We start from the raw sequence: 13,656 nt of genomic DNA on the forward strand, positions 1-13,656 counted from the left end.
TATTCCTGCTGCCGTCTCTATAGCAACACTAATATTCCTGCTGCCGTCTCTATAGTAACACTAATATTCTTGCTGCCGTCTCTATAATAACACTAATATTCCTGCTGTCGTCTCTATAGTAACACTAATATTCCTGCTGCCGTCTCTATAGTAACACTAATATTCCTGCTGTCGTCTCTATAGTAACACTAATATTCCTGCTGCCGTCTCTATAGTAACGTCTCTATAGTAACACTAATATTCCTGCTGCCGTCTCTATAGTAACACTAATATTCCTGCTGCCGTCTCTATAGTAACAGTAATATTCCTGCTGCCGTCTCTATAGCAACATTAATATTCCTGCTGCCGTCTCTATAGTAACATTAATATTCCTGCTGCCGTCTCTATAGTAACAGTAATATTCCTGCTGCCGTCTCTATAGTAACAGTAATATTCCTGCTGCCGTCTCTATAGTAACACTAATATTCCTGCTGCCGTCTCTATAGTAACAGTAATATTCCTGCTGCCGTCTCTATAGTAACAGTAATATTCCTGCTGCCGTCTCTATAGTAACACTAATATTCCTGCTGTCGTCTCTATAGTAACAGTAATATTCCTGCTGCCGTCTCTATAGTAACGTCTCTATAGTAACAGTAATATTCCTGCTGCCGTCTCTATAGTAACGTCTCTATAGTAACACTAATATTCTTGCTGCCGTCTCTATAGTAACAGTAATATTCCTGCTGCCGTCTCTATAGTAACAGTAATATTCCTGCTGCCGTCTCTATAGCAACACTAATATTCCTGCTGTCGTCTCTATAGCAACACTAATATTCCTGCTGTCGTCTCTATAGTAACACTAATATTCCTGCTGCCGTCTCTATAGCAACACTAATATTCCTGCTGCCGTCTCTATAGCAACACTAATATTCCTGCTGTCGTCTCTATAGTAACACTAATATTCCTGCTGCCGTCTCTATAGTAACACTAATATTCCTGCTGTCGTCTCTATAGCAACACTAATATTCCTGCTGTCGTCTCTATAGTAACACTAATATTCCTGCTGCCGTCTCTATAGCAACACTAATATTCCTGCTGCCGTCTCTATAGCAACACTAATATTCCTGCTGCCGTCTCTATAGTAACACTAATATTCCTGCTGCCGTCTCTATAATTACACTAATCAAACAACAAAAGACAAAGAGAAAAGAACTTGTTCTTGACTGAATAACTTACGTAACTATATTTGTAATGTATATTTTATTTATAAAGTGCAGTTATTTTATCATTTGATTACAGTTTCTGTACCGGAATACCCGAAAATCTTAAAAAACTGTTAATTTCAATCGTATATTAGTTCAGCTGTATTTAATTGTTGCGATTGCTAATTTTTTATTTGTTCTTTTTGTTCTGTGTTTTTCTATGGTATTTTTAAACCACAGGCAAAAGTTCCTTGCGTAAGTGTTTTTAGCCCATTGATTTTTTGTTCATGATATTCAGTTACAATTGAATGTTTTGCAATAAGACTAAATGTGAATGATATCTTAGGGTTTTTATTACCATATTGGAATCGAAATTAGGAATCGATAAGCAGAATCGAAATCGGAATCGTTAAACTTCAAATGATACCCAAACCTAGAGGAAAGTCATTTTTTGCAGTGCATCTGTTTCTAATAGGGGTGTATCAATATATCGTGTCGCAATATATCGCAATACAAAAATGCAACAATATGTATCGCGGATAGTGACAATATGTATCGTGGATAGTGACAATATGTATCGAGGATAGTGACAATATGTATCGAGGATAGTGACAATATGTATCGAGGATAGTGACAATATGTATCGAGGATAGTGACAATATGTATCGAGGATAGTGACAATATGTATCGCGGATAGTGACAATATGTATCGAGGATAGTGACAATATGTATCGCGGATAGTGACAATATGTATCGAGGATAGTGACAATATGTATCGAGGATAGTGACAATATGTATCGCGGATAGTGACAATATGTATCGCGAATAGTGACAATATGTATCGCGGATAGTGACAATATGTATCGTGGATAGTGACAATATGTATCGCGGATAGTGACAATATGTATCGCGAATAGTGACAATATGTATCGAGGATAGTGACAATATGTATCGAGGATAGTGACAATATGTATCGAGGATAGTGACAATATGTATCGAGGATAGTGACAATATGTATCGCGGATAGTGACAATATGTATCGCGAATAGTGACAATATGTATCGCGAATAGTGACAATATGTATCGAGGATAGTGACAATATGTATCGAGGATAGTGACAATATGTATCGAGGATAGTGACAATATGTATCGCGGATAGTGACAATATGTATCGCGAATAGTGACAATATGTATCGCGAATAGTGACAATATGTATCGAGGATAGTGACAATATGTATCGCGGATAGTGACAATATGTATCGAGGATAGTGACAATATGTATCGCGGATAGTGACAATATGTATCGCGAATAGTGACAATATGTATCGCGAATAGTGACAATATGTATCGAGGATAGTGACAATATGTATCGCGGATAGTGACAATATGTATCGCGAATAGTGACAATATGTATCGAGGATAGTGACAATATGTATCGCGAATAGTGACAATATGTATCGAGGATAGTGACAATATGTATCGCGGATAGTGACAATATGTATCGAGGATAGTGACAATATGTATCGCGGATAGTGACAATATGTATCGCGGATAGTGACAATATGTATCGCGAATAGTGACAATATGTATCGAGGATAGTGACAATATGTATCGAGGATAGTGACAATATGTATCGAGGATAGTGACAATATGTATCGAGGATAGTGACAATATGTATCGTGGATAGTTTACCCAAAATAAAAATTACTTGGTGACACAAAATTCACAGTTTACACAGTCAGAACTACATTAAACTACTATATATAACATTGATTATAATGTATAATAATGCAATGGGGGAATAATTCTGTTTTCAGCTTCAGAATCATGAATATTGTTATTCTGGTGTCTCTATTATCCTGTGCATTGGTTTTCCAGCTCCAAGTCCAAACCTATTAATTTACACACCCAAATTTATCGCAATCGCAATAATATCGTATTGTGAGTTCAGTATCGTGATATGTATCGAACTGTGACATGAGGGTATCGTTACACCTCTAGTTTCTAATCAGCTAAACAGTGTTAATGGAAGCATAGGACGAGTAAATTAATCTCTTTCTCGTCTCTTACATGGTGTGTAAAGCTCAGTCTGCAGCTCGGCGGGATACAGATCTCGGACGACGGCTCCGTCATCTTCTCCTCGGTCCAGCCAGCGTCCGCATGGGAAGCGAAGTCTCTGTCCTTGAGAAGGAGCATCAATCTCCACCCAGTCCAGGAACCAGCCCGCCGAGCCTCCTGGAAAACACACACATCCGTGATACCGGCCGGCATGTTCCCGGGATACTCCAGTCATGCTTTAGCCAGAAGTGCAAAGAGTAATATGTATATATAAAAGCACTGTATCATTTAATTTTATATATTAAACAATATTATTGATCTCCTGCATTGACATCATTATATGAGAACTGAACTGAGCTGGACGGTGACATCACGGTTTTCTCCAGAGCGGCTGTATATATATATATGAATTAAATGAATAACTCTTTTACAATGGAAATTAATCATCACTGAACTTACTTAAGCTGGACGCTATTTTCTTCAAGACACAAACATTGTTGCATTATTTTCCTGTTATCTCAGTAAAGCTGCTGTGAAACACTCTGTATTGTAAAAAACGCTGTATAAATAAAGCTGACTTGACTTGACATTTGTTAAAGTGCATTTAAGATGCAGATGGAAGACCAGTTAGTGCAAATATAACGGGTCCATACACATAATATTTCAGATGATATCTTCAGCTTAAAGTCTTAATTTGATCTCAGTTTCTCCTCACTGTTGTCTAGGAACGTTAGAGGTTCATTTGTGATGTATTTCCTGTGTGTTGTTGATGATGTACAACAAGAACAACAGTGGCCATTAAGAGCGTTTCTGTAAAGTTGCCAGGCAAACTAACACCAGACGGGTGACGAACGTTTGCAAGCACTCGAGCGAATCCTGTCTGATTCAATCCCAGCTGTCACTCTCTCCTCAAGTCCTGCTGGGAGGTTCGTATTTACGAGTTGGGAAGTCAAGATGGCGGAGCACCTTCTCTTAAAGGGGTCCTTGATTATGATTTCACTTTTCTAACTTTAGTTAGTGTGTAATGTTGCTGTTTGAGCATAAACAACATCTGCAAAGTTACGACGCTCAAACTTTAATGCAAAGGGAGATTTTCTTTTACAGAAATAGCTCTTTAAGGACTACAACAAACGGCTGGTAGGAACTACAACGAGCTTCTTCCTGGGTTGGTGACATCACAAACCCTAAAATTTACATAAACCCCGCCCCCAGGAACACAGAGGTGAGGCCATGTTGGGCTGCTTTAGAGAAGAGGAAGAGTTGCTGTCACTGTTTTTTACACCCCGGAAAAAGTTTGCCGTAACTTAAGGCTGATGAACTTAGAGAGGTTAATATATATTTTTAACACTGTTCCTGAAGATTATGACCTCAACGGTTGTCTGAGCGCTGCACATTTTACAGAGAACAGCTTCCAGAAGAGAGTATATGCAGGCTATATGCACAAAAGCTTCTCCTGAGAGACGGAGCCATTCACATTTTGTCGGAACAATCTGTCATTTATGGATCAAAACTTGTTAGTATGTCTTATTAATTGTAGTTGTGTTTTCTATTGACAGTTCCAATTATAAGCTTTATGTAGTTGCTATGATGTAAACGAATGGCAAAGCTTTGCCTCCGCTCGCCTGCTAACTAACATTACAGTATTGATGTAGTGTTTACTGGAGCTTTTGTAAGAATGTTCACCGGCCCTTAGGAAAATTAACCATAATTTTGTGATTACTGTTTGTATTAGCATAGTTTTCCGACAAATATGATTAAGTGGTGGATAGCATTAGAGAAGAAATATTAGATATTTCTATATGTTTCTTATATTTCTATGAGAAAATGACATAAAAAAAAACATACCACTCTGAAACGTCCTGTGAAATCCGTGCTTGAAATCCGTTCAGCACGATCCTCTTGTTTGTTAACATTGTCAGGGTCTGAATCAGGCTCGAAATGGTTTGGAATTGACGCCATGGTTAATATTTACATCTGAGCATTTCCCGAACACACACTAAGTGCTGTCAATCACAACACACTGGGCCAGCTAACCAATCACAGCACATTTCGTATTTCAGAAGGAGGAGCTTCAGCGAAAACGACGCGTTCAACCAGACTGGGGAGAGAGGAGCTGTAATAATGTAAAATATGTGAAAAATAATGCGTTTTTTGAAAAATCAAGCATGAAAACATGTTCTAGTACACCCCAAAACAAAATCAAGACTTCGTAAAAGGGCGTAATAGGACTCCTTTAAATAACTACACAAGTTTTTCCAACTCTACTTCTAGAAAATGAAGAACAAAGAATCAGGTGTGTTTAGCTTTTTAATGTTTTAATTAACTTATGAAGCCACTGCAAACTTTATCGTTACATATTATATTGATGCACTGCTATTATATTTTTTGTGCAGGCAATTAGTTTATTTTGTTGTAAATAAAAAAGCCTGAGAATGTAATTTGTTAAAAACCTTTAAGTAACACACGTTTCTCACTAACCCTTGTAAACTCGTAAATCCCAAGCTTCCCACTGGTATTTCCGACTTTGTGGTGGAGTTCGAGTGCGATCAACTCGTAAACATGATCTTTCCGACATGACATGAACGCACCATCATGTGCTGTCGCTCACGTGTCACTCACCTCCTTCATCATGGCCGATCCTCAGTTTCTGGAGTTCTCCGAGATCTACGGCCTCCACGGTGAACTCGTCGATCATTCCCTTCTCAAACTTGTTTTTGTGTGATTTAGAGGCTTTCAGGTTGATGATTCCTGTTCATTTAATGTGAGAAGAAACCGAGAAAAGCCATTTAAATGATCAGAGGACAGTGTGAGGAACAGTTTCAGTATTTAACAGAAGTGTGTGTTTCGTCACCTGTGTCGTCATTCTCTCCAAACAGGATCGCAAACACATTGGCGTCCGTTCCTGCGTGTTTCTTCTCTCCTGTCTTGATCCTCAGCGTGTATGTTGTCGACATCGCTACAAACAAAAAATACGGAGAAGAAATAAAAAAATTAAATGATGATCACTTAGTAAGATAGACAAAACTGATCACAGTTAATTATATTTGCAGTTGATAAATATGATTTCTGTCTAGTTTTTCTTCCGGGAACTAACACGTCACAATATTCCTCATTTAAATAATTAATGCGCAGAATAAAGGGGCGGGGCCTGGTTGAGTTAGATAGTAGTGTGTTAAACTGGCAGTTATGGAAAGGGGCGGGACATTTCCCAAACACACTCAAAGCACTCGACCAATCACAACACACTGATCCAGCCAACCAATCAGAGCACAGTGTGCTTTCAGAAGGAGGGGCTTGATAGAGACAGGAACTAAACAGAGCGTTACTGACAGACTGGGAAGAGAGGAGCCGCAACAATGGAGAATATGAGGAAATAATGCATGATTAGTAAAGCCAAAAAACTATTTCTTTCACCTTTCTGCTCCAATCCCAGTGTGGCCCCGGACTCCTCCTCGTCATCGTCCTTCCTCATGAAGGCCTCATCCACAGGGACGAGCTCTCGGGCAATCTGACCATCATCTTCATCAACCGCTAACCAGCGATTACAGGGGAAGTAATACCTGCAGCGTAACCCGATATGAAGCTGTGAGACGCGTTCATGGCCTTTCTCTCGTGACCAGGGTTTAAAATTAACACCCGCAAACCCGCCAAATGGGTGTAAAAATCAACTGTGGTGGGAAACGCTGTCAGATCACGAGCCAATTCGGCGTGTTTACTTACTTTACTGGGAAAGTTCGTGTAACCCAGACAGCAACAGTGTCGGCCCAGATCCGGCCCACATCTGGTACACATGGATTCCACTTGGGCCAGATGTGGGCCAGATGTGGGCCGGATCTGGGCTGACACTATGTTGCTGTCTGGGAAGCCAAATCTGTGCAGATTTAGTGCAAATAGTCAACATGATTTATTAAATACAGCATATTGCACAGAATCTGCTCATATCTGGCTTACTTGAACACACACGTCATTTGCAACAAATAACGGCGCGTTTGTTCATTTGCATTGAAGCAATAGTGAAGATTAAAAAGCATTTGGTGAACAGAAAAGACAGTTATTTTCTTTGTACTGTATTGATAATTCCACATAAAACACATTTTTTGGTGAAAAGGATGAGGATGAAAGAGGAAAGGAGGCGATGCTGGATGACAGGATTTTGTTTGAATAACAAATTAATGTATGAAATCCACATTTTATTTAATATATATATACTATATACAGTTAATCTGGTTCATTTCTTTTTTTTTTTCCTTTTTTTTTTTGGCAAGTAGAAGTTCTGAATGGCCGGTAACTTTGTAGCCAAATTAGCCGGTGAGTGAAAAAGTTCATTTCAAGCCCTGATCGTGCCGGTACGTGTCACAACTAGCACTTCAACACAATAGACTCATGAATAATTGGCCGCGTGGCGCGCCTGAACTCACGTGGTGTCGTCTTTAGTGTCCACGATCTCCACCCGGTCCAGGTACCAGGCCGACTGATGGCTGTTATCGTGCCGGATCCTCAGTTTCTTCAGCGTCCCGAGATCCACGGCTGTGATGGAGAACATGTCCTCCTGTGTGTGAAAGCAGCAGACGACCATCAGGCCACACACACGTCTTCTGCACTGAGGACCATCAGTGTGTTTTGTTGACTGTATAAGTTTTGTTGCAACTTTTGTTGGTTCCCATGCAATGTGTCAAAAATCTACATTTGAAAAACTGCAAATACACTTATTATACAAAAAAAATATTTTCTTCTTCACGTTTTCCAGCACAAATATCGAAACATTCTTAGATCAAGATACATTTACTGACTGAAGATATTAAGACTGAAAAATGAATCAAAATGAAGTGAGTTTGGGCTTAAAACAAGAACAAATATCTGCTAATGGAGTCAGAAACATAAACTTAATTCAAATTAAAAACCAGTCTTCTGTTTTCAACACTGATAATAATCATAAATGTTTCTTGATCATCAAATCCTCATATTAGAGTGATTTCTGAAGGATCATGTGACACTGAAGACTGGAGTAATGATGCTGAAAATTCAGCTTTGATCACAGGAATAAATTACACTTTACTATATATTCACATAGAAAACAGATGATTTACATTATAATAATATTTCACTATTTTTACAGTATTTTTGATCAAATAAACGCAGCTTTGGTGAGCAGAAGAGACTCTTCAAAACTTTGACAGGTACTTTATTAGTCTGCAAGTAGACATATGTTTTAGTAATTGTTTTGGTATGATTGCTTTTATTTTAAATTGTTTTAATTTGATGTTTTTATGATTTAATTATTTCTTCTTTTTTTAAAGTCTGAAAGTGTTTTATTTTGATTGTCTATTTATTAATTTAATTTCACAGTTAATTTAATTTCATTTTATGATTTAAAATTATTTTGTGTCTGTGCAGCCAATTTGGAAAATAAAAATATATACAACACAATAGAAATAAATGGGAATTATAAATATTTCTCACATATTATATATATTTAATTCTCTGACAAGCTGCAATAGATGTTTTGTTTCTGTTTTTTCATGCCCGATCCCGCTCGAGTCGCAGCTTTTGTACCTTTTTTTCTGTCTGTTTTTGTCAAACTGCATGGGAACACCGGTTTGAACCCAGTTTTGAGGTCGACAGGAGGCTCACCCTGATGAAAACACTGATGTCTGTGAAGCTGGCCTTGATTCAGAGCCGCATATTCGATGTGTGTGCTGAATAATAGATGTGCTGACATTAACAGATGAGTAAGTCTATACGCCGACATCGACTGTGAATAACACGAGGGATGGTGTCAGATTCAGCGGTCCGCGCTCGGACTCGTTCAGGTGTGTGTGGACTTCCTCAGGCGTCGCTCGCCGGTGTGTGTGTGAGTGAGTGTGTGAGTGTGTGTATGTATGTGTGAGATTCACCTGTCCGCGCTCGGACTCGTTCAGGTGTGTGTGGACTTCCTCAGGCGTCGCTCGCCGGTGTGTGTGTGAGTGTGTGTGTGTGTGTGTGTGAGATTCACCTGTCCGAGCTCGAACTCGTTCAGGTGTGTGTGGACTTCCTCAGGCGTCGCTCGCCGGTGTGTGTGTGAGTGTGTGTGTGTGTGTGTGTGAGATTCACCTGTCCGAGCTCGAACTCGTTCAGGTGTGTGTGGACTTCCTCAGGCGTCGCTCGCCGGTGTGTGTGTGAGTGTGTGTGTGTGTGTGTGTGTGTGTGAGATTCACCTGTCCGAGCTCGAACTCGTTCAGGTGTGTGTGGACTTCCTCAGGCGTCGCTCGCCGGAGTGTGTGTGAGAGAGTGTGTGTGAGTGTGTGTGTGTGTGTCTCAGATTCAGCGGTCCGCGCTCGAACTCGTTCAGGTGTGTGTGGACTTCCTCAGGCGTCGCTCGCCGGAGTGTGTGTGAGAGAGTGTGTGTGAGTGTGTGTGTGTGTGTGTGTGTCTCAGATTCAGCGGTCCGCGCTCGAACCTGTTCAGGTGTGAGGACTTCATCAGGCATCGCTCACCAGGGTGAGTGTGAGAGTGTGTGTGAGTGTGTGTGTGTGTGTGTGTGTGTGTGAGAGTGTGTGTGAGATTCACCTGTCCGCGCTCGAACTTGTTGACGTGGTTGGACTTCCTCAGGCGTCGCTCGCCGGTGTCTCCGTTCTCTCCGTACACGTTGATGAAAACATTGGCATCAGATCCGGACCCCATCATGTTCCCCGTGAACACACTCACCTCATACGTGTTTTCTGAGGCACAAAGAGTTATGTGTGTGTGTGTGTGTGTGTGTGTGAGAGAGAGAGTGAGTGTGTGTGTGTGTATGTGAACATTGGCATCAGATCCGGACCCCATCATGTTCCCCGTGAACACACTCACCTCATACGTGTTTTCTGAGGAACAAAGAGTTATGTGTGTGTGTGTGTGTGTGTGTGTGTGTGTGTGTGTGAGAGAGAGAGTGAGTGTGTGTGTGTGTATGTGAACATTGGCATCAGATCCGGACCCCATCATGTTCCCCGTGAACACACTCACCTCATACGTGTTTTCTGAGGAACAAAGAGTTATGTGTGTGTGTGTGTGTGTGTGTGTGTGTGACTGTGTGTGTGTGTGTGTGTGTGTGTGTGTGTATATGAGTGTGAGTGTGTGTGTGTGTGTGTGTGTGTGTGTGTGTACGAGTGTGTGTGAGAGAGTGTGTGAATGTGAGTGTGTGTGTGTGTGTGTGATGGGTAGGCTTAGGGGTTGGGTTAGTGTGTGTGTGTATGTGTGTGTGAGTTACCCTCCAGCTCCTCTTTCTCCTCAGTGTGTGTGTGTGTGTGTGTGTGTGTGTGTGTACTTGTACAACTATCTTTGTGAGGATCAGTTTGAGTGTTAGACCAGTGGAGTGAGGACAGAGAGAGTAAAGTGAGGACATGTTGGCCGGTCCTCAGTCTCTGAGAGCCTTTAAAGGATGTTTGAGGGTCAAGACTTGGTTTTAGGGATCAGGTTATAATGAGGTCAAGGGTCGGTTTAGGGTCAGGGGTCGGGTTAGGCACTTAGTTGTGATGGGTAAGGTTAGGGTAAGCGGCTAGAGATTGCATTGTGTCAATGAATGTCCTCATAAAGATAGATGTACATGAGTGTGTGTGAGTGTGTGTGTGTGTGTGTGTGTGTGAGTGTGTGTGTGTGTGTGTGTGTGTGTGTGTGTGTGTGTGTGAGAGTGTGTGAGAGTGTGTGAGAGTGTGTGTGTGTGTTACCCTCCAGCTCCTCGTTCTCCTCGGGCAGAAGCTCCACCACAGTCTCTCCGTCCTCCTCATCCGCCGCCAGCCATCGATCGCAGGGGAATCTGTGTGTCAGAACCACCTCTCGCATCTCTTCCCCCTCCTCCTCTTCCTCTTCCTCCTTCTTCTTCTTCTTCTTCTTCTTCTTGTCTTCCTTCTTCCCTTTGGGCACCATGGCCATGACCAGACGCTTGACCTCCACCCGGTCCAGAAACCATCCCGATCCGATGCCGGAGTCATCGTTGCTAATGCGGATCTTGAAGACCTTCCCCACGTCTTTAGCTTCAATCTGATGATGATGATGATGATGACGGTTAGACATCGACATTACTTTAATATAAGAACAAAGTAAAACACGTTCTAAAAAATATTTAAATCATAAAAACTTTTTTAAAATAAAATAAATCAAAATTAAACACAAAACATTTATTAAATAAATAATATAAATGAAATTGAAATAAACCCTTTTTAAATAATTAATCATAAATTATAAAAGTGTAAAATTAAAATAAATAATTTAAAAATTAAAAATAAAACACTTAAGTTACTCAATAAATATCATAAAAATGTGAAAAAAAAATCTAAATTAAACATTTACTAAAAATTAATCAAATGATGTATTAATCAAATATTTATGTATTTATGTAAAAATAAATAAATAATTTAAAAATAAAAACAATTCAAATAAAACCCTTAATAAAAATTAAAGAATAAAAAAATAAATAATAAAAAATAATAAAATGGAATGAAATAAAAAAATGAATGAAATCATAAGTGTAAAATAAAAATAAAATAATTTAAAAAACTATTAAAATAAAACCAAACCAGATTTTTTTAAAATAAAAACTTAACTGAAAATTAAAATAAATAAAAATATTAAAATAAAAACTATCAAATAACACTTACTAAATAAACAATTGTACAATAAAAACAAAATAAAACTTACTAAAAATGCATGAAATTATAATTTTTTTAACTAAAATGCTTAAAAAAACATTTAAAATAAAAACTTCCTTAAAAAAGATGAAATATTTGATTTGTTTGCTTGCATGTCATATAAGCATTAAGCGACACCAGAGAAGAACCGTGAACATGCAGATGTGTTCAGAAATTATTGAAATCTTAACTTAACAAGAAAATATTCGCCATATCTCAAAGATGTTCAGTCCCGGATCTATTGGTTTAATTAGATGAATTATGAGTAGATGTGTGTCTTTAGCATCCAGCATGTGCAAACTCTGATAGTCAGACAATAACATCACCTTGAATATCTCTGTTGTTCCTCTCTCAAAGTTGTTTGACCTGCTGCTGAGATTCAGCACCTCCGTCTTCCCCTGATCTCCGTAAATCTGGATGAAGACATTGGCGTTCGTGCCGCCGGCGAAGACGTCGCCCGTCACCACCGTGATCTCATAGTTGATCACTATACGACAAGAGGACATTACAACCTCTCAGAAACAACAACAGCCGAGCACAACATATGGTACATTAATTAAACCATACAAATGTGAATAATTATAATACATTAAAAAAAATAACTAAACTAATAAAATCAATCAAAATAAAACTTACTCAAATGAATTAAATCGTTAAATTTGTAACATAAATAATAATAAAAAAACGTAATCAAAATTGGACAATAAAAAAAATAAAAATATGAAATTTAAATGAATCATTTTTAAATTAATTCAAATAAAACACTTAAATAATAAAAATGTAAAATAAAATCAACCAAAATAAAACACTTACTAAAAATGTATCTAAACATAAAATATGAAACTGAAATAAATAATTTTAAAATAAAATAAATTAAAATAAAACGCTTGATTTCCTCTGACATTGATTTCATTTTTAAATTCTGTATTTTACATTTTCTATGATTTAATTAATCAAAATAAAACACTTACTAAAAAAATATAAAATTTAAATGTACAATTGGATAATTTTAAAATACAAACAAATAATTTTGATTTGAACACTTATTAAAATCAATTAAGTCATAAAAATGTAAATTAAATAATTTTAAAATTACTAAAAAATTATTTATGAGATAAATAAAATTAATAAAATTAAAATGGGTAATTTAGAAATGAAATCAATAAAAATAAAACGCTTACTGTTGCTTTCCCCTTATTTATGGTTTATTGGAATTGTTATTTATTTTTAATATTGTTATTGATGATACTTCTTGATGTATGGTGACCTTGAGTGATTTGAAAGGCGCCTTAAATAAAATGCATTATTATTATTATTATTATTATTATAAAAATGTATTTAATTATTAATCATTAAAAAACTCAAATGAACTAAAAAGGAATTAAATAATATAAATGTACATTTGAAAAGGTCAAAATAAAACACTTTCTAAAGCGGATTAAATCATAAAACTGTAAAACTGAACTAAACCGCGACAGTGTTTACATTGTTCGAGCTCCAGTATTTCACTGGGGTAAATCTCCACCTCCGTCTTCCCATCAGCCTCGTCTCGGCACAGCCAGCGGTGACTCGGGAACATGTAGTGATTCCCGTGATTGGGAACCATGATCTGAACGCTGTCCAGAAACCAGCCGGCGCGCATCCCTTCGTTAGTGTGACCAATCAGGAGCCGGTTGATCTGCATTCAAAAACAACATCTTAATGAGTTTAAAGTGCTCCCATTATGCTACTTTACAGCTTCCTAGTGTTCTTCTAAAGGTCTCCTACAACAGAGTTTC

At 38.2% G+C, this 13,656-nt stretch overlaps 1 protein-coding gene across 3 annotated transcripts in view; it reads right to left on the reverse strand.

The window, feature by feature from the left end:
* loxhd1b (lipoxygenase homology PLAT domains 1b) overlaps positions 1-13,656 on the reverse strand; it is a 69,685-nt gene that overhangs the window by 31,164 nt on the left and 24,865 nt on the right. For all 3 annotated transcript variants that reach the window (XM_079896511.1, XM_079896510.1, XM_079896512.1), the window contains 9 exons: positions 13,364-13,556; positions 12,205-12,365; positions 10,919-11,231; positions 9,786-10,231; positions 7,658-7,788; positions 6,654-6,799; positions 6,091-6,195; positions 5,859-5,987; positions 3,252-3,416 (listed from right to left, as the gene is read on the reverse strand). In XM_079896511.1, coding sequence (XP_079752637.1) covers positions 3,252-3,416; positions 5,859-5,987; positions 6,091-6,195; positions 6,654-6,799; positions 7,658-7,788; positions 9,786-10,231; positions 10,919-11,231; positions 12,205-12,365; positions 13,364-13,556 — 1,789 coding nt within the window. The remainder of the gene's footprint in view (positions 1-3,251; positions 3,417-5,858; positions 5,988-6,090; positions 6,196-6,653; positions 6,800-7,657; positions 7,789-9,785; positions 10,232-10,918; positions 11,232-12,204; positions 12,366-13,363; positions 13,557-13,656) is intronic.

Source organism: Squalius cephalus, assembly GCF_949319135.1.
Source record: "Squalius cephalus genome assembly, chromosome: 16".
In the NCBI taxonomy this organism is placed as follows: Eukaryota; Metazoa; Chordata; class Actinopteri; order Cypriniformes; family Leuciscidae; genus Squalius; species Squalius cephalus.